Source organism: Lethenteron reissneri, chromosome 49, assembly GCF_015708825.2.
Source record: "Lethenteron reissneri isolate LAM-NWPU_2019-01 chromosome 49, ASM1570882v1, whole genome shotgun sequence".
In the NCBI taxonomy this organism is placed as follows: domain Eukaryota; kingdom Metazoa; phylum Chordata; class Hyperoartia; order Petromyzontiformes; family Petromyzontidae; genus Lethenteron; species Lethenteron reissneri.
Genome location: NC_083827.1, coordinates 325,128 through 347,428, shown reverse-complemented (window position 1 = coordinate 347,428; position 22,301 = coordinate 325,128). Strand labels below are relative to the sequence as shown.

The 22,301-nt window shown below is 46.9% G+C and overlaps 2 protein-coding genes and 1 non-coding gene across 17 annotated transcripts in view; 1 reads left to right on the top strand and 2 right to left on the bottom strand.

The window, feature by feature from the left end:
• MRPL3 (mitochondrial ribosomal protein L3) overlaps nucleotides 1–3,759 on the top strand; it is a 35,157-nt gene extending 31,398 nt beyond the window's left edge. For 12 of the 15 annotated variants that reach the window (XM_061572060.1, XM_061572067.1, XM_061572071.1 and 9 more), the window contains 2 exons: nucleotides 115–977; nucleotides 3,407–3,759. The gene's annotated coding sequence lies outside the window, so the exon portion shown is untranslated. The remainder of the gene's footprint in view (nucleotides 1–114; nucleotides 978–3,406) is intronic. The other 3 variants (XM_061572066.1, XM_061572061.1, XM_061572072.1) reach the window with 3 other exon arrangements.
• Nucleotides 3,760–4,355: 596 nt separating this feature from the next.
• Nucleotides 4,356–4,429, bottom strand: TRNAT-AGU (transfer RNA threonine (anticodon AGU)). Its single transcript has one exon. It is a non-coding gene; the product is annotated as a tRNA-Thr (tRNA).
• Nucleotides 4,430–5,298: 869 nt separating this feature from the next.
• LOC133354895 (anillin-like) overlaps nucleotides 5,299–22,301 on the bottom strand; it is a 44,600-nt gene continuing 27,597 nt past the window's right edge. Inside the window, 5 exon segments of the mRNA XM_061572058.1 lie at nucleotides 5,299–10,255; nucleotides 10,701–10,873; nucleotides 12,433–12,540; nucleotides 13,125–13,211; nucleotides 17,688–17,741. Of these exon segments, the coding sequence (XP_061428042.1) occupies nucleotides 10,144–10,255; nucleotides 10,701–10,873; nucleotides 12,433–12,540; nucleotides 13,125–13,211; nucleotides 17,688–17,741 (534 nt within the window). The 3' untranslated portion in view covers nucleotides 5,299–10,143.

The following is a 22,301-nucleotide window of genomic DNA, read 5'->3' as shown; positions in this document are numbered from 1 at the left end:
CTAGGTGCACACACACACACTATCCTGGCCTAGGTGCACACACACACTATCCTGGCCTAGGTGCACACACACACTATCCTGGCCTAGGTGCACACACACACTATCCTGGCCTAGGTGTACACACACACTATCCTGGCCTAGGTGCGCACACACACACACTATCCTGGCCTAGGTGCACACACACACACACACTATCCTGGCCTAGGTGCACACACACACACACTATCCTGGCCGAGGTGCGCACACACACACACACACTATCCTGGCCTAGGTGCACACACACACACTATCCTGGCCTAGGTGCACACACACACACTATCCTGGCCTAGGTGTACACACACACACTCTCCTGGCCTAGGTGCACACACACACTATCCTGGCCTAGGTGCACACACACACTATCCTGGCCTAGGTGCACACACACACTATCCTGGCCTAGGTGCACACACACATTATCCTGGCCTAGGTGCACACACACACACACTATCCTGGCCTAGGTGCGCACACACACACACTATCCTGGCCTAGGTGCGCACACACACACACAATCCTGGCCTAGGTGCACACACACACTATCCTGGCCTAGGTGCGCACACACACACACTATCCTGGCCTAGGTGCACACACACACTATCCTGGCCTAGGTGCACACACACACACTATCCTGGCCTAGGTGTACACACACACTATCCTGGCCTAGGTGCGCACACACACACACTATCCTGGCCTAGGTGCACAGACACACACACACTATCCTGGCCTAGGTGTACACACACACACACACTATCCTGGCCTAGGTGCACACACACACACTATCCTGGCATAGGTGCACACACACACACACTATCCTGGCCTAGGTGCACACACACACTATCCTGGCCGAGGTGCGCACACACACACACACACTATCCTGGCCTAGGTGCACACACACACACACTATTCTGGCCTAGGTGCACACACACACTATCCTGGCCTAGGTGCACACACACACACTATCCTGGCCTAGGTGCACACACACACTATCCTGGCCTAGGTGCACACACACACACTATCCTGGCCTAGGTGCACACACACACTATCCTGGCCTAGGTGCACACACACACTATCCTGGCCTAGGTGCACACACACACACACTATCCTGGCCTAGGTGCGCACACACACACACTATCCTGGCCTAGGTGCGCACACACACACTATCCTGGCCTAGGTGTACACACACACTATCCTGGCCTAGGTGCGCACACACACACACTATCCTGGCCTAGGTGCACACACACACACACTATCCTGGCCTAGGTGCACACACACACACTATCCTGGCCGAGGTGCGCACACACACACACTATCCTGGCCTAGGTGCACACACACACACTATCCTGGCCTAGGTGCACACACACACACTATCCTGGCCTAGGTGCACACACACACACACACTATCCTGGCCTAGGTGCACACACACACTATCCTGGCCTAGGTGCACACACACACTATCCTGGCCTAGGTGCACACACACACTATCCTGGCCTAGGTGCACACACACACACTATCCTGGCCTAGGTGTACACACACACACTATCCTGGCCTAGGTGCACACACACACTATCCTGGCCTAGGTGCACACACACACTATCCTGGCCTAGGTGCACACACACACTATCCTGGCCTAGGTGCACACACACACTATCCTGGCCTAGGTGCACACACACATTATCCTGGCCTAGGTGCACACACACACACACTATCCTGGCCTAGGTGCGCACACACACACACTATCCTGGCCTAGGTGCGCACACACACACACTATCCTGGCCTAGGTGCACACACACACTATCCTGGCCTAGGTGCGCACACACACACACTATCCTGGCCTAGGTGCACACACACACTATCCTGGCCTAGGTGCACACACACACACTATCCTGGCCTAGGTGTACACACACACTATCCTGGCCTAGGTGCGCACACACACACACTATCCTGGCCTAGGTGCACACACACACACACACACTATCCTGGCCTAGGTGCACACACACACTATCCTGGCCTAGGTGCACACACACACACTATCCTGGCCTAGGTGCACACACACACACACTATCCTGGCCTAGGTGCACACACACACTATCCTGGCCGAGGTGCGCACACACACACACACACACTATCCTGGCCTAGGTGCACACACACACACTATTCTGGCCTAGGTGCACACACACACTATCCTGGCCTAGGTGCACACACACACACTATCCTGGCCTAGGTGCACACACACACTATCCTGGCCTAGGTGCACACACACACACTATCCTGGCCTAGGTGCACACACACACTATCCTGGCCTAGGTGCGCACACACACACACACTATCCTGGCCTAGGTGCACACACACACACACTATCCTGGCCTAGGTGCACACACACACACTATCCTGGCCTAGGTGCACACACACACATACACACTATTCTGGCCTAGGTGCACACACACACTATCCTGGCCTAGGTGCACACACACACACACTATCCTGGCCTAGGTGCACACACACACTATCCTGGCCTAGGTGCACACACACCACTATCCTGGCCTAGGTGCACACACACACTATCCTGGCCTAGGTGCACACACACACTATCCTGGCCTAGGTGCCACACACACACTATCCTGGCCTAGGTGCGCACACACACACTATCCTGGCCTAGGTGCACACACACACTATCCTGGCCTAGGTGCGCACACACACACTATCCTGGCCTAGGTGCGCACACACACACTATCCTGGCCTAGGTGCACACACACACTATCCTGGCCTAGGTGCACACACACACTATCCTGGCCTAGGTGCACACACACACTATCCTGGCCTAGGTGCACACACACACACACTATCCTGGCCTAGGTGCACACACACACTATCCTGGCCTAGGTGCACACACACACTATCCTGGCCTAGGTGCACACACACACACTATCCTGGCCTAGGTGTACACACACACACTATCCTGGCCTAGGTGCACACACACACTATCCTGGCCTAGGTGCACACACACACTCTCCTGGCCTAGGTGCGCACACACACACACTATCCTGGCCTAGGTGCGCACACACACACACTATCTGGCCTAGGTGCACACACACACTATCCTGGCCTAGGTGCGCACACACACACTATCCTGGCCTAGGTGCACACACACACTATCCTGGCCTAGGTGCGCACACACACACACTATCCTGGCCTAGGTGCGCACACACACACACTATCCTGGCCTAGGTGCGCACACACACACACTATCCTGGCCTAGGTGCGCACACACACTATCCTGGCCTAGGTGCGCACACACACACACTGTCCTGGCCTAGGTGCACACACACACACTATCCTGGCCTAGGTGCACACACACACTATCCTGGCCTAGGTGCGCACACACACACTATCCTGGCCTAGTATAAGGCTGTGTCGACCTAGGGGAGGCCCAGAACCGGTTCAAATATTTTGGTCGTGAGCAGGAATTGAACTCGGGTTGCCGGGTTCGTAAGAACACACAGCCCCACCGTCGCCCCCCGCCTTGGCAGACCAAGCAAAGGCTTCACTGTTGTATTCGGCATGCAGTCGTGCATCAAGATATCCATTTGTATGCTCAATACATTCTCGGAATTGTGTGAGAATCTATTTTTTATTTGTATAATCAAATGTAAATGTTAACATTGAGGTTAATGGCGCGAGTCCAACTACCTCAGGAGAGAGAACAATTGAGAAATGGTCCGCGACGTAAAACAAAGCAGAATGGTGCGTTGAACTTATTTCGCACCGTATGTAGCCAACCGTGCTAATCGGGAGATGCGGGTGAAGGACAACAAACTAAACACAAAAAATCAGTTCGAAAGAAATTAGTTTTCAATTTAAATTTACAAGTGCATAGCTCGCACTGCTTCCTAATATCAGAGAAATAATCTTTAGACCTGATGGTTTAAATGCGCTATGCCCAGTATGTCCAGAGTGTTCCAGACGGCCGCAGACGCGCATCTGAGAGCACGACTGCGAATTGTGACAGTTCACCGAATGGAGGCGGCGTTCATTCTGGACGCGCCCGCGTTCTGCTGTCAGCCTGCGCGTTCTTCCCCGTTTGGGGCAAGTGAATGCCGACGAGAGATGAAAGCGAATGGAAGCCCCCTTGAGCCCGCCACGCTGCCGCCACTAGAGGGCGCCTTCGTGTCGAGTGGCCAGAGGGCGCCCTTGAGACGTCTCTCGCCGCGTCCCGGGTTTGTCCGTTGAGGGACTGTGGAGCGCCACACAAAGCGGACACGCACGGAGGCAGATAACTAAAAATGGAAGTTGGTAAATGGCAAAAAACACTTAAAATTAAAAGGCACCGCTGGGATTCGAACCCAGGATCTCCTGTTTACTAGACAGGCGCTTTAACCATCTAAGCCACGGCGCCGCCCCGTGGAAGGCAGCTCAAATTGTGATTAAGTCTCGCTTAGGTGATCCCGAGTTTTTGGACATCCACGGCGCTGGTAATCCACGCCGTGCAAGTCGCGGGGATATTTTCGTTTTGACCATACTTCACCACGCTGGTCAGCGCCTGTTGGCGGAAGGTGGGGAGCATAGACGCTGGAGCAGAGTGCAGGACGATGTTAGACCGCCCTCTGCCGACCGTGGCTCTGACAGCGCGCGTCCAGCCAGTCTGTCCATAACAAACATTCTATGGCGTGATACGTGTTGCTACATTGTTTTACATGTTAAAAAAAACCGATTAGATTTAATACACTTGTTTAATATATCCCCAAGTATCGTCCACACACGTGTCTGTGGAGTTGCTGAATGTCGGATTTACACAGCCGAGTCTATACAAAGGGAGATCTTTAACAGACCTCAAACTCCTCACTCGTCTCTTAAAATAAAACAATGCTCTCCTGCTTATCTGCTTTGACAGCCAAGAGCTAATGGTGCCGATTTCACATTTTAATGGCAGGGACAAGTCAAACCATTGGTGACCTTTTCAAACATCCAGAAAAAAGCTGACTGATTGAGGGGACAGCGTCACGACTAAACTCAGTGGGGAGAATTCTGATGAATCTTCTTTCGTACGCTGCTGACGTAGATGCAGAGCAAAAACTACATATTTCACATTCATGTGGTCAAACCTAGATAACCGTGTCAGGAGTAGCAGAATGTGGCGTCAATTTACAATGTCTTTTGCACTCTCGTGTGTGCATACCAGACTAAATATAGGGTCAGACATCAAGGACAGAATCATGTGCAACAAATGAGTCCTATAACTTTCAATTTATTGAAAATATAGCTCCTTAAAAGTTACCACATACCTATGAACAGAAATTATACATTAAAAAGAGACCAAGGCAATACGGTTGCAACTATAGACCAAAGAGTTTGAATTAAAAACAAACACAAATAGACATTCAGTACGAGTTTTGCTCGTCTAAAGTGACAATTCTGCAAATTCTAACAGGAGAAAGGAAAACTACAACCGAGAGATTCAATCCATACATTCAGACTCCAAACAGTGCCAACTCAGAGCTCGAGGGAGATGCTCACGTTGGCACCGTTTGGCAACAGTGACGTGCAAAAGGGGGGCATCAAGATTCATGTGAAATGTGCTTTCATAACTGTTCACTTGTTAGTGACCATGAGAAACAGATGTCGTTTCAATGAAGTGCAAACCGATCTCTTGATAAGACCTCGATTTACCCATCAGATTATTTTGCGCCAGACACATACATGACCCCAATAGCGACGCAAACGCGACCATAAGAAAAATAAACAAGGCATGTGTGGTAAAACATAGTATAACTAACAGTACAAATGTTCAGCATCCAAGGTTTCCTACTGTGACGAGAGACAATATTATAAGTCACGGTGGATCGTGCTGCCCGGTGACAAGTCCTGGGCATCTAAATGGACCGCACGATCCACAAGTCGTGAACAACACCACCACCAAGGAACCGCCACCCTCTCACATGGCAACCACTGCCCGCCCAGCAGAGGCGCTTATGCTCTGGGAGAAAAACTAGATACACATTTCCAGTTCTACAACCATTAAATCAAAACTACACTAGCCAATGACATCGATGTTCACATACTTTAACACAAGCCAGAGAAAAAAGCTTGGACCACCTGAGGTGTCAACACTTTAGCAGTGCCAATATCCTTTCTTGGGATGGTCTTCATAGGGTGACTATCCGAACATCAGGCAGCAAATAAGCATGTCAAGATTTATTAACTAAAATATATTCTTACGCTCACAAAAAATGATTTTACATTGGCTAATGGTACGTCAGACAGAACAAGGTAATATAATGACATTGCAAATACGGTGCAAGCAATCATTAAAATATTCCTGAATACAAAGTTTTTGTAACAAATTGGTGGAGGTAGGTGAATTGTTCTATGCCTGGCGGCTATAGACCTTTCCAAAAACCCACAATTAACATTTATTTGCAACCTCAAGCGGTTGGGACCAACTCGTGAAATATCTGCCTTGGGATTATGATTTGAGACCATATATCCACTAAACGCCAGTTATGATTTCAAAACCCTTCCAATCGCCAGGGCCGTGGAAGGTAAGTCGTGGGCTCGGTCTGCACTGGGAGTGCACTCCAGTGCACAATGCGTGCTCGCGAGCCGTGGTGGTGATGCAGAGGAAAGTTTATCAACCCATGGCACCTGGGTCTGTCCCGTGACCTACCAGGGGGCGTTCGACACTTAACGTGGCCCTCAGTGCACATAGCCTGGCATAAGCGTCGTGGGACGTCACCACCACTTCGTGGCAAATGGCGGTTGTCGTCGTTGGTGGCGATGCAGAGGAAAGTTCCGCGAGGTCTGGCGCTCAGGAGTGTTGTTGAAGACAGTACAGGCTTAATACAAGTCCGTCTTTATAGCCGATATATTTTTGTTACCATTGCTTATTGAGTTGAGTACAATTCACGACTCAAATAAGCACGTTTATACGGTACAATCATTTTATCAACTGAATTTTAAAACAAGGCACATTGATTAGTTGAATCTACATCTACGTTCCAGGGTTAAGACCAATGTTAAAATATTTATTTCCATTAAATGCAAGATATAATTTATATAAAAATCAATTATTTGCATGAAAATACACGTGAAAGCAGTTGTTACCTACTCCAAATATACCACGATGAACCGTTGATAATAATCAGTCTTGAATTTCACGAGCATGTAAATATGAAAGGTCTCTAGCGATTAGTTAATTCCTACACACACTAAAACATCTTCAAACAATACTGGCCAAGTATTCCGCAGCAATTGGTGGAACTACCACATCGCTTTGCTGGCAGCATTCTCTCCATAGCACAACAGCTCGCTTCCCTGGCACTCACTGGTCATGGTACTCCTTGGATTGACCATGGATGCTTGAAAGTGCTGGATCAGGACCTTTAAAGACGTTCACAAACATATGACTGGTCTTGTTTAAGTGAAGATTGCTTTCTCATCTCTCGTCTCCTATACAGGTGTAGTAGCTTTCACGACTCTTGGACACCGGAGTTGGAGGCACACGGGTTTATTTGACACAGCACGTTCGTGGCATACAGCACTGGAGGGGGTATTGGCCCCCTCACCCGACTAGCTGAGGATACACGTCCTAGCTACTCCTAGCCTGCCTCTTAGTCCTCCACTAATGGGCTAGGGGAGGCTATCTGGCCCGACACTGGTAAGTCGGGCCCGGTACCCGGAGTCCCAGACCAGCTCTTACAAGAGCACCGGCTCTGGCTTTCGGGACCACGGCCGCTGGCTCTGTCTTGTTCGGCCCTGATAAGGACAGCGAACCAGGGGAGTCCAGGGCTCTATCTAAGACGTCTTCAGTCTTCTCTGGTTAGCTTTTAACATAACTGCCGAGCCCTTTGATACATCCCCTTTTATACCCAACCCCTCGCTGAGGGGTGGGGCCCCGGGGGATCATAACGTTCGAACCAGCCCCCCCCCAGGGTGCCTGGCTCGGACGTCGTAGAGGGCACCTCCCCGTGCACTTACGTAGCCCCGCCCACTGTGTTTGTTTGCCATAGGCTGCCATGCATAACGGGCTCTCTCTCTAACACCCCTACACAGGGGACAAACATCTACGGAGGTGTTAAGAGAAGGGAATAGGGTGCCTGCACATGAAATGGCAGTTCTACTCAACAAAAGGAAATATAATTTGAAGAACATTTTCAGGAAACCTCTCCCGAGTCTTAAGAATAATTCTCACGAGGGTCCTGCGTGTGATGCGAGAGCCACTTTATTCTCATTTGCTGGAGGAAACTTGAATTCCACTCAAACTGTGTTACACGGATGGCATGTCAGGAACCCTACTTGGTGTACTGCCTCCTGCAGGCACCCCCTCAACCGGTGTCACAAAAAGTTTCTGTGTTCCACCAACTTGACCGTTCAGTGGCCTGAGCGCTCACATTCATGGCCGCTGTGTCGATTTAATCAAAATATTTGCACCTCCGATTAGCATGGTTGGCTGCGTATGGTGAAAAATAAATTCAACATACATACAACGCACACGGCCATGGCTGCCCAGGGTATCATGCTCACAAACCCCAATAGCTGTCGTTTAAATGGCCTCCATTTGGAGCTGCTGACTGGACTGGTTGTGCGCAAGACTGAAGAATTAAAAGGCAAGACATTGCTCATAAAGTGCTGGGTGATGAGAGTTTGGCAGCTCACTGGGCCCAAGCTACACTAACTCGCGTCGTGTGCACATTACCTGCCCTTGTTTTCTCAGTCTAACCACCAGGTCGTGTCTGTACACCGACAATAGCGAATCAAAAGGTGAAAAAAATTAAGCATTAAGGTTGACGTGAGCATCAGGTGTAGTGCTACGCTCCCAAGCCGTGTGACCTACCCCTGTAGTCGTTACGCTTTCACATTTGGAATCCTCATTTTTGGCGTTCACAATGAACTTTGGCCAATGCTGTGGTGCGTCCATTAAGTTACCGTAAAGGACCAAATGCGGCATCTGGCCCTTTTAACTGTCCAAAGGTAACACAGCTGTCAACATGGACCAACTACAGCAGGAGATACACAAACCTTATCAATGCATTACACCTCATCTTGGACAGTATTGCTGTATTCAAGTGTGGTAATAACGTTCATTGCAAAGGCAAGTATGTATGGCATGTGAAGGTAACATCCTAGGAACTGGCTTGCAAGTGAATCATTCAAAAGCTTCGCACCAGGTATCGTCTGCTAAAGGTGGGGCCAATTTTGTTGCTATGACTAGGCAGCTGCTTTAGCACTACAGATATGTGCACCGAGTATTGCGTTTACATTTTAAAAGGCAGTACGTAGTGTTTAGTGAATTGCTGCTTGCATGCAGAATCCTTCTATATACTTAGTGTTATCACTACTTACTCATCTTCGTCCCCTATGGGACATTAGGCTACAATGTGTTAGCACTACGAGGTGCGCTATTTCAGTGGCTCAAGTTTGAGGAGCCACTGCAGCCGTAACATTGCCAAAAGTACATATTATAACAGCAGCTAAATTCAGTACATGAGTATAAAGTGTTGCACACTGCACATGCAGCAATTAGGAGTATTGAGTAACTCAGATTCTGAAACCGTCATCTAAAAACGGAAAAACTGGCCATGCAAAATACCAAGCCGGTAACCATAGCTTTCCACATAGCGAATTCTCCCTGTGAAGTTTGTATGCTTGGCGGAAAATAACAGCACGGTGGCAATATCAGCCACAACCTAGGCAGTTGCTGCTCAACAGGTCAGCTTGAACACAGCTCTAACGAGCACAAAAGTGACCAGCGCTGACCTCACAAAAGCTCAAATCAAAGAAGAGCGGGAGTGTGTTCATGTACGAGAAGGCACATGGAGACAGGAGTCGTAGAAGGGAGACTAACCGTGGAGTGAGTGTAGCTGGAACTTCCTTCTCCCCCATCCATCTGTGCTATCCACTACCTGCCACTGCTCAAGTCCACGCTCAAAACCTTCATATTTCCTCTGCTCTTAGACCGACTGCGCCTCGCTCTACAAAAAAAGTATTCCCACTATTCTTGTTAAGCGTATTGAGATGTGGTCGCATTTAGAAGTTGTATAAAGCCAGTATATTGTAACTGTGAACATGCGAGACGTGCGAATGCATAGGAGTGCGAGCAGCTTTTGGGGACCCTTAGGGCTTGCAAGAGCTCCGTGGCTGCCAGGTGCGCAGGTCAAGCAGCACCTGGTTCACTTTGTTCATCCACAAGTCGCGCTCCTCCTTTGTGTCGGCCGACAACCAGTACCTGCCGACGAGGGCAAGAGCACAGGAAAGCATTTCTCATGGTGCCAAGCCGGGGGAACACAGACCATTGGGAGACATCACACACATTGGCTGGACACCACACAACATACAAAATAGATTTTACTTCAAGATAAAAAAAAAAAATTCCGGTGGGCCACAAATAAAATAGCGAGTGTCGGCGGGGCACGTGACGTCATATGTCACATGTACAGACGTATGTATGTAGAACTGTTTCGTATCAAACGTAGCCAACCATGTTAATCGGAGGTGCGGGACAGAGGTCATAACATGACATGACAATCTGCGCAAGCGCTAGCTCGGCGGACATTCGCAGGACCAAATTTGGCCACCAGTTCAAGAATTCTGAATTACGAAACAATCACCGGAGACTACACGACACTCACCAGAGATCACATGGCCTGCACCAGAGCACACGGGACACTCACCGGGAGACCAGCAGCGCGTCCTTCCGTTTGCGCACGAGCGTCTGGCAGTCATGTGGGCGTGCTGCGCGCGCCGTCCTCAGCTCCAGCGTGTTGGGGCGTGCGCACGCCTCGCGGCTCGCCGGCCCCACGCGAGGCTCCTCCACCTCCGCCAGCCCGACCTGACCCAGCGCCTCCTGGCGCACACGGGGGGAGCGGCAGAGCGGTGCCGGGAAAATGTGATTGGGTTCGTGTGGCCAAATATCCATAATAGGTTTGCTCACTTACAGATTCGTACTGTGAATTCAAATATGGCCGTGTGTTTTGGGTCATTGTCATGCTAGAATACCCATCCACGACCCATTTTCAATTCCCTGGCTGAGGGAAGGAGGTTCTCACCCAAGATTTGACGGTACATGGCCCCGTCCATCGTCCCTTTGATGCGGTGAAGTTGTCCTGTCCCCTTAGCAGAAAAACGCCCCCAAAACATAATGTTTCCACCTCAATGTTTGACGGTGGGGACGGTGTTCTTGGGGTCATAGGCAGCATTCCTCCAAACACGGCGAGTTGAGTCGATGCCAAAGAGCTCCATTTTGGTCTCATCTGACCACAACACTTTCACCCAGTTGTCCTCTGAATCATTCAGATGTTTATTGGCAAACTTCAGACGGGCATGTATATGTGCTTTCTTGAGCAGGGGGACCTTGCAGGTGCTGCAGGATTTCAGTCCTTCATGGCGTAGTGTGTTACCAACTGTTTTCTTGGTGACTATGGTCCCAGCTGCCTTGAGATCATTGAGAAGATCCTCCCGTGTAGTTCTGGCCTGATTCCTCACCGTTCTCATGATCTTTGCAACTCCACGAGGTGAGATCTTGCATGGAGCCCCAGGCCGAGGGAGATTGACAGTTCTTTTGCGTTTCTTCCAATTGCGAATAATCGCACCAACTGTTGTCACCTTCTCACCAAGCTGCTTGGCGATGGTCTTGAAGCCCATTCCAGCCTTGTGTAGGTCTACAATCTTGTCCCTGACATCTTTGGTCTTGGCCATTGTGGAGAGTTTGGAATCGGATTGATTGATTGCTTCTGTGAACAGGTGTCTTTTATACAGGTAACAAGCTGAGATTAGGATCACTCCCTTTAAGAGTGTGCTCCTAATCTCAGCTCGTTACCTGTATAAAAGACACCTGGGAGCCAGAAATCTTTCTGATTGAGAGGGGGTCAAATACTTATTTCTCTCATTAAAATGCAATTCAATGTATAACATTTTTGACATGCGTTTTTCTGGATTTTGTTGTTGATATTCTGTCTCTCACTGTTCAAATAAACCTACCATTCAAATTATTCTTTGTCAGTGGGAAAACGTACAAAACCAGCAGGGGATCAAATACTGTTTTCCCTCACTGTATGCATTTACAGCCCATTGTCAATCCACTGCTAAAGGCATTCGCACAGTGCCTTTCATGGGAGTTATTTAACAATTGTTCACCATGCTGATCAATGCGAGTTGAAGTGGGGACCAGGAACGATTCAGCATCACTCATCACTGATGTTAGCTGTCACTGAGAATTGAATTCAAGTAAACTGGTTCATAGTGCAAATCCACTCACCACCGGTTGCACCATGAACCTAATATTGTATGTCACTGTGTCAGCATGAATGGCTGTTAGGCATTGTATTACACGCATCAGCGTGTATTGTGTCGGCGCATGTCAGTGTCAGCGGCGCGTCTCCATGTACAGGGCACGTGCGTACCCACCTTGCTTCGCTCGTCGTCGGGGTACGTCCAGTAGCTGAGTCGTGTCCCCGCGAGCACGAACCAGCGGCGGTGCCAGGCGCCCAGACCACCCACGTCCTCAAACACCGTCTGCAGGCGTCACGCGCCACCGTGGGGTCACAACGAGGGGACATGCGAGAAACCCAAGAGCCCGACATCGAATGCGGCCGAGTGGAATTCTGCGTTTGAACCCCGTGCTAGTCTTGCATGGAGTCCGGCATTCGTGGGTAACCTGCAAAGCGGGCCGGAAGTAGTGTTTACGTAAAACCGAAATCTGTAAAAAAACTTGGTTACGACCCACCTTGTGGTTCACCCACGGGTCACCCAGATACCCGATCCAGTACTCGACCCTAGGTTTCGCATTTGTGACTATAGGAAGGTGCAATGATAAAAATAAACAGCCGTGAGCTTGCGCCTGGGCTGTGCGTCCCTGTAGACAGGAATCTTGAGGTGGAAACGAGGATACTAGACGTTAGTATCACGACAACTCCCATCGTGCTCCAGTGACATCGGTGCACTGAAGATTCATGTTATAAGTGTGCCATAATTGTGTATACGAGCTTCATTTAAAAGTCTTCACAATTGTGTTCGATGGCAAAGGGACACGGAGCACAAGGCGTGAATCCACATGAGCGTGGAAGGCCGGGGAGGGGGGGTTCACTCTCGACGCTCACCAGGAAGCCGCGGTGTTCAACAGCCGACGCCGCTCGGCACTCGACCTTCAAAAAGATCGGCCCCTCCAAGGGCGACAGGAACGGCACCTGAGGAGGCACGCAGTGAACCAGGCTCGCTCACGGAACTAGGTTGTGGGGTTGTTGGATAGTGGCCACAATCAACCACGACAACGCCCTTCATCATGTTTTGCTGCCATGCCGGAGCTTGCATTTAGTACTCTTTGGTTCTTTCGGTAAAGTAACGTAGGTATAAAATAAAACTTAAGTACTTGTGCAATTTGGACTTTTATACCTCACCTCCATCCTGTAATGTTTCTGTTTAAGCGTACATACACAGTATGCAGGTTCTTTATTTCCTGATGACACCTACTCAGCCAAAGCATCGATATCTTCCTTTCCTCTCAATGATTATATTTAAAAACAATCTGTTATGATTTATTTTAGTAATTCACACAGCACGTGTTTTCTCAAAGAATTCACTTCGCATCATTAACTAAGAAAAAAATATTATTTTCATATTTTTGATACATAATTAAAATATAACTTTTAATCGTGTACAGTTAAACAGATTCTTTATAAAGTGTATATTGGCATGTAGTTACAGATATTTTACAGTATGCTTATGACGAATATTTGCAATCTTAACATCTATTTCAATGGTGAGCGTGCACGAGGCCAATAACTTCATCACGGCAGCGTAACAGACATCATACGAGCCAACAACATTTGCATTCATAAGAGTCGACACAATCGGATCTCAAGACTGCGCACTGGAAGGACAACCGATTCTTAGTCAGGGAGGGATTGACATGAGGTACAGATGTGGGATAGAGAAGAAATCAGGTAAATCAAATTCAAAGCGTTGAGTTTTAACATTGAAGATCATAACAGAAGAGTTTAAACCAGCGCTTCTCAACCTTTCACATTCCACGGCACACTTGTGAGCTTACTCGATCTTCGTGGCACACCGAACCCAAAACATCGCCGTGGACCTGCTGCTGGGCGAGCAGGGTAGCCATTGCACTGTGATTGAGAGAATTCACGATCCCTTTCCCATCCTGATCTTGTCGAGAACATGGAAACCAAGCTGCGCCGTCAAAACCCATAACAAGAATTTGCCTGACTGCGTGAGTGTACAAGGGCATACCTCTTATAACACTGCTTCTTTTAGCGCCATTTGACGTATAATGCTCTTTTTCCTGGAGGACAATACCTGCGTGAGAACGCGCAGCAGGCAACGCTCCCCCTCTGCTCCGAGCCGTGCGCTCAACCAGCGAGAACAGCGTGCGTTCAGTGGCACCGAGCCAACCAGCGCCCCCACCGCCTCCGCCCCCCCCAGTCTCGAATGGTTTCCGTGGAACATGTGTTCACGCCGTTGGTAACTGTTTTTGCTTTTTGTGATAACATTTCTGACCCACAATGTCTGGAAAAAGGCCTGCAAGTGATAATGCTGGTAAATGTGGCTAACCAGTCAAGGGAAGGCACCAGTTGGATGTGAACATGCATGTTATACGTGTGGAGGCGGGAAAGCGTTGGGTTGATGTCGGATCGAGCTTGGGTTTTGGCTGTATCAACCGTTAGAATCGCTCAATCGTTAACTGCAACCAGGACAGCTCGTTCAAGGAGTATTTTACTGGAGAAGGGCGAAAGAGGTAATTAGGTGTGTGGGTCGAAGTTCAGACGCAGCAACACATGCCCCCAAGCCAGATGATCATCATGGAGAAGACTATGGTTAATCTTACGCAAGCTCCGACCAAATGCACTGGCGGGTAAATTACTTATTGTATATTTCTTTACGTCATCATTAAAAGTTATTCTTTTTCTTTTTAAATACATTTATCATGTGTATAGCATCATTATTAAGGCTATTACTGATACACCAATAAACTCTTATATATCACTCACAGGTAAAATATGGGGCCGTTAGGAACGCATTTCCATGAGAACCACGTTATACTGACCTCCTGTAGCGTTGTTTCGTGCAGCGCTCCGTTTACCAACAACACATCCTAATCGCTATAAGAGGTATGCCTGTATGTGTTTGAGTGTCTCCTCGTCTGTGTCTCGGTGTGTATTAGTGTCTGTCTCCGTGCACATCTCCGTATGTGTCTCCATGTCCTTGTGTCTTTAAACATGTCTCCACGTACATTTGCCCAACTGTACTTGCGCCACCGAGGGAGTAGAAGGGGTGGCAACTGATGATTGTCTGCTGGCGTACTGCACCGCGACCAATGGAGAGGGGAGGGCGGGCAGATGTGGGCTTGTTGATGCTTTCCTTTTCTACAAAGTCCGACAATTCCACGGCACGTCTGGGACTTTGGCGAGTGACACTGACATGTCGCTGCACACTGGTTACAAAGCACTGGTTTAAACTGTTAAAGGAGAGCAGCAGCCACGAGCCGTGATACAGAATGCCGGCACCACCCCTGCACCAATTGGAATGCTCCATTGTGCAGCTGTACCGCGCGCCCACCTGCCCCCAAACCCCCCTCCGCGTGGGTTGTGCCATTTTATCCAGGGTTTTTGGGGAGGTTGTTTGGGATGCAGATGAGATAGGAATTCAAGACTGTCGTTACAGGTAATACAGCCTGGAGACATTTACTAACAGATGGAAGAAGACATGTAGAGTATTAACTAAAGAAAATGAGCCTTTTAATTTAAGAAACAAGATTCTCAGGACTGTGTGAACGGTCAACAGCAAGTTATATTTTAATTCGTTAAAACGTCAATGTGGCCAAAAGTCTTTTACTATACCAATCGAAGGTTCACAGATATTAAAACCTTTTTCAGTAAAAATCACAGAGACTTGCTCATAATATATATTTTTTCAATCTAGCTGTAAATATGGAATTCGGGTTATGACACAACCACAAAAAAACTAATTGTTTCAGGGTCTTTGCAGACATTGCACTTTGGGGAAAAGTCAATAAATCAACTCAATATGCTCATCTCCTGTTTGCAGCCCAAGTCATTGATGAATATTATACATTCTGATGGTGGGGGTAAGTATATTCATAGGACAGCCACTTTTCGATTTAAAGCTTTCGTGACTGCAGGGATTCATCTTCTTGGTTCTTTCGGTAAAGTCACGTAGAAGGAAAGTAATAAAATAATAAAAATAAAACATAATAAAATAAAATAATTCTCACGACGTTTCGGCTACAACGCAAGCAGCCGTCTTCAGGTGAAGAATGAGACACTACCAAGCTAGGAGCTTATATATAAGCTGCGTTGGAGGTGGAAGAGCGCCTTAACAAAAAGAATGTCCATATGAAGGGGAATTTAGCATATTCATGGAAAATGCGTAGGAGGTGGGCGGGGGGGTTTCAAAGTCATATTATGCCCATGCATTATGCAGGATTAGCAGCACCAAGGGGGGGTGCAGGGATTAGCAGTAACAAAGGAGAGAAATGTTAATATGTAGCTGCAGTTACTCAACAACCACGTAGAAAACTAAAGTATAAACTACATAAAAAACTGAAGAATAAACTGCATAGCACCATCAGTATACTTACTATACTCTACAATAAGCTGAGTTACTAACAGCAAGTAATACATTACAATTCTACGTCGTAAAAATGATATAATATGCTTCCATCTAAACTTTATTCTCTTACATCACACGAGCATATACCGTACTATATGGCAGTATATAGTACGGTATATTAGTAACTCAGCTTATTGTAGAGTATAGTAAGTATACTGATGGTGCTATGCAGTTTATACTTTAGTTTTTTATGTAGTTTATACTTTAGTTTTCTACGTGGTTGTTGAGTAACTGCAGCTACATATCATTAACATTTCTCTCCTTTGTTACTGCTAATCCCTGCACCCCCCCTTGGTGCTGCTAATCCTGCATAATGCATGGGCATAATGACTTTGAAACCCCCCCCGCCCACCTCCTACGCATTTTCCATGAATATGCTAAATTCCTCTTCATATGCACATTCTTTTTGTTAAGGCGCTCTTCCACCTCCAACGCAGCTTATATATAAGCTCCTAGCTTGGTAGTGTCTCATTCTTCACCTGAAGACGGCTGCTTGCGTTGTAGCCGAAACGTCGTGAGAATTATTTTATTTTATTATGTTTTATTTTTATTATTTTATTACTTTCCTTCTACGTGACTTTACCGAAAGAACCAAGAAGAGGACAGCCACTATTTACTTTCTGGAATGGTATATATTTTTTTATAAATACCAGACCGATGATACCCAAGTCAAGCAGGATTTTAACTTGTAACCTTGATTGAGGCTCTTTAACCTGTGCCAAGTGACTGAATTCAGCAATAAGGCACCGTGGAAATTATGGGGAAAACTTTGGGATTTGAACTATTCACGATAAAGTATAAACCCTAGGAATGACAACATCACGATTTAAACAGTGGTGTGGCACAAATACAGGGAACCATAGACACGTATGTGTCAGTGCAAACTTTCATCACTAAAAACAAATGTTCGCTTTAACAATTACTAAGTCCTGAGAATCGAATTGTTAACTTTGTACAAGCTCGTTGGAGAGGGATCAACTGTGAGGAGACAAGGACAGAGGGGGAGAGAGGAGCACCTTCTCTTGAAACTCATCTCCCAGCAGGTGTCTGACCTTCCCATCAAACTTCATCTAGAGCCAGCAGGGGAGAGAACACCCAGTGAGACACCACGCGCGCCTTCACAACCCGTGACAACACAACCTGCACCCCGAGATACAACACTCCACCACCTCAACCACGTCACTCCACCACCTCAATCACATCACACCACCTCAAGCACCTCACACTCCACCACCTCAACCAGCTCACAATTACGTGACACTATTCACCAGAATCATGTCGCACCTTACAGTTTTAACATTCAAATACCATGCCACTAATGTCAGATTTCTAAACTATTTTTCCTTTACCAAGTAAGGCCTATGGAGCTATATAGCTCTTTTTAGAAGCGACCTGGCTATCACAAATTATAGCTAAACAAAGTGGCTAATCACGTGGAAATGTATTGCAAATAAATACCCTAAATGCGGAAGGAAAAAGTGGAGGACTCGGAGAAAAATTAACGCGACCATAGGGAGAACACGCAAACTCCACATATACAGGCATCAGGGATAAAACCCACGACCTGTATAGGAAAAGAGGTAATTAACATCTCACTACCGTGGCACCCTATTTCAGTCAATCATGTCAGACATTTCACACTACACCACTTAAATCTCATTATACCACTTCAACCACATCACACAGACACCATATTAACTCAAGTCACACACCTCACATTCAACTGCAATCACCTCACATTCCACCACTTCAACCACATCACAACTTCCTCAACACCCCCACCAACATCTAAACAGAGAAGCACAAGAGGAGCATCCACCAGGCCACACAGTGCATCAAAGCAGCAGCGCAAGATGTCGTTGTGCGTCACGTGGACGATAAGGCTTCAGGGCGAGCGTGCACGCGGCAGGGACAGAGGGAACGAGACGCAACGTGTAAACTCAAGAGTGTAAAATTAGCACAAGGAGCCAACTTCTAAACCAGCGGTCGGGAACCTATGGCTCGCGAGCCATATATGGCTCTTCTGGTGACGGCATATGGCTCCCAGACAATTTTGAGTTGAAAAAAAAAATAAAAAAATCAGTTTGGAACAGATTTTCAAATACTTGTGATATTGCTTAATAATACTGTGTCATTTTAGAAATTAGTTTTGAAGATAAATTTCACGGGTCACGGGGCCTCAACGCCTGCATGAAACTCAACCTCACTACGTACGAACCAGACTACAAGGCCATCAGCAAAACCATGCAGCACCAGAAGTCGCATTAAAAGTAAGACATATTTAATTTATTATACGTTAAAAATACTATATGGCTCTCAATGCAATATATTTAGAAATATTTGGCTTTTATGGCTCTCCCAGTCAAAAAGGTTCCCGACCCCTGTTCTAAACCATGTGTTCTGGTTGAAGATCGTGACAAGAAATTCGAGGCATGCTTTTCAGTAGAAATGTGACGCTACACTAAAAAGAACATTTTCCATACCTCTAACTTAATATGTTAAGGGTTATGAACACATGGTTTAGGCTTGAGAAAAGCATCCGATTTTGATCTAATGAGAGCAGAACAAAACGAGAAGCAGAGTGGGGTCACTGCCAAGCTTCAGAGTTGATTATAATAACAGTGAACAGAGGTGCGATTAAAATAACACTGCAACCGATCAGTTGTGCAAACTCAATAGTTAAGAGGCTGTGTAAGCTAATAGAGAAACCCTAACAACTTGAGACATTTTCTTGGTTCTTTCGGTAAAGTCACGTAGAAGGGAAATAATAAGATAATAAAAATAAAACATAATTCTCACGACGTTTCGGCCACAACGCAAGCAGCCGTCCTCAGGTGAAGACCAGGTCTGTCGGGGAGACAGCGTCTCCCCGACAGACCTGGTCTTCACAGCGTCTCCCCGACAGACTTTACCGAAAGAACCAAGAAGATGAATCCCTGCAGTCACGAAAGCTTTAAATCGAAATTTAACTTGAGACATTAACAACGTAATCACTTTATAACAAAGGCTGATGATTTATATCGCAAAAAAACAAGATTGTTAATAAGTCAAATTCAATTCTTGGTTTAAATTAGAAGCTGTTTCATCAAATTTTAAGTTAGTTTTAAGCTATAAGATGGTTAGTTTTGTAAGATGCGACGTGGGAAAACTCCTGGTGATCCATTAACCATGCTTAATGAATGTATAATTTCTGTACAAACGGACACATGGCGTTTGATACCAATAATGAGCTACATTACTCCCATTTGAAAAGATATCCAGTGACCTCTTCAGTAAGCAGACTTTAGGAGTTGCTCACACAGCAGTGAAGGGTAATGTCGTAATGTCGAGAGCCACATGGCTAAACATCCCCTCGGTAGAGGGAACACATGTCGGATAACATTCCTCTAGCACTAGCTCCAGATTATCCCTCATGGACAACCACGACTTTGGGAGCTACTTCCTCAAGCTCGGAAAGAGCGAGGTGGACTTTGATAGCACCAGTGGCAAATTGTTCCCGTGGCTTTTCCGCACCAATTTCCGATCCTCCACACCCTCTCCTCTCCCCAGTTGTGCCAAGGCAGGGCACTGCACTACACACGTTCTTATTCTAGAACACGCCACTGCTGCCTGACACAGGGAAAACCACTGAGTGCAGGTCACTCAGTTTCATTGGCGATCAGCAATCTCGGCAGTTGTTTACGCGCGGCCATCTTCTCCTACTCAGAGCCGTCCACGCTGTACGACACTTTCACGCCAACTGAACCCACATAGGCTGTGCTGCTAAACGAGATATTGGCATACTCTTTGGTTCTTTCAGTAAAGTCACGTAGGTAGAAAAATAATAGATGACGACGTTTTGATCGCAACACAAGCAATCGTCAGTTTTTTCTTGCTGTGGTTGTCCCACCTGATGACGATTGCTTATGTTGCGATCGAAACGTCATGATCTATTATTTTTCTACCTACGTGACTTTACCGAAAGAACCAAAGAGTATGGATTCCTGCAGTCACGAAAGCTTCAAATCAAGATTGAGATATTGGCACTTGCATTGAGTCGGGTTTAACATGAAGTGGTCACCAACACGTTCCAATCATACCCATTACAACACCCATTCCAGTGCCCGGCACTTGGGGAACTTAGCCGATGCGTTACATTTTCCATTGGTAGAACTGACTGTACCGTAGCACTGACTGTACGTAGCACTCACTGTGTACACAAGATATCCCCCTTGATATTCTTTGAGAAAAATGCATTTTGGAGGGGATGGCGGGCAGAATGCAGTGTGGAGGTGACCACTTATGAAAACCAGGTTTAATGTATGCACTTAATTCTATTAATTCTAGTTTATTCACACCAAGAGCAAATTTAACCTTGGAACTCTCAGAATTGAGGACACACCCTTTTGTCAAAATGGAAACAATTATTTCTACAACTATTTTTAGGACTCACCCGAGACAATTACGGCGACCCAGGTTTGTCGATCTTATCTTATCTTTTGTCAAAGCCCTTAACGATTCCCATTGTGCTCCCACTAGATTTCAATTAAAGATTAATCTAAATAAGCTTATTGGATTGTCACAGTTCATTTATTTAAAAAAATGTAATTCCTTTCAGTGATTGCAACAAACCCCTTTGCTCCTCATGAATTTAAATCGATCAAGGCGGCCAGCTCAAATTGCTAAAAATCAAATGTATAAGTTGGGCAGAGTAGACGTGGCAAAGCAAGTTATGCGAAGCGGGCGGGTAGATGCGATGCAGCGGTGACAAAGCAGAGAAGCAAACTCCTCCAGCCTGCATTCACTCTCGTGTTTGAATGTTTGAGTTCACACAACGTCGTGATGTTAGCGCATGACCGTTTTACTTGGCCCCAGGAACTGGTTTTGAATCAATCGTGCACATCACATGCTGGTGGAGGGGACATGTGCTAATGTGCAAAGCAGAGCACCCTTTTGGCTTACAAGTTTCCACAGCACAAATATAACACACAATTAGAATACTGAAGCATAGTATCCATTCCGTCACCTAATATTACTGTGTAGACATTGCTTACTGTATGCCACTGTGCATCCTTTAACATGTAACATCCACTTTGGATGACATAAAAAACTTTTTAAAGCCAGGCACTCGCCTACATAGTTTACTCCAATCACATATTTAATGACATGGATGCGTAGTATATTCCCCAACGAACTATAACATTTCCAAACATAATAAATGTGTATATATTATAAAATATGCAATGTAACGTTTGTAATTAAAAGCATTCCTATATACACGGCATCTAGTACATTATATTACGTGGCAAACATCTCATTTACAGACGCAAAGCAAGAGCACTTGCAAAGGATCTCCAAACTGATGGCCTCGACACAATGTTTGCTCTCACAGTTACTTCACCACTGTCCCTCCTATCTCCCCAACATGGTTGCAAACCTCTGGGTGGTCTCATCGAAATGATTTTCACAAGTGGACCGAGTCGCTTTGACATCGTCCACAAGAAATGACGAACGCCACTTCCACGGCACAAGCTGGCACAACGTTAGGTTGCAGTTATTTTCCACTGGCATATCCTGCCTGTGAGTTGCCCGAGCATGCACAATTCCTATGCTGTATACACTGGCTTAAAACGGTGTAGGCACCCATTCTC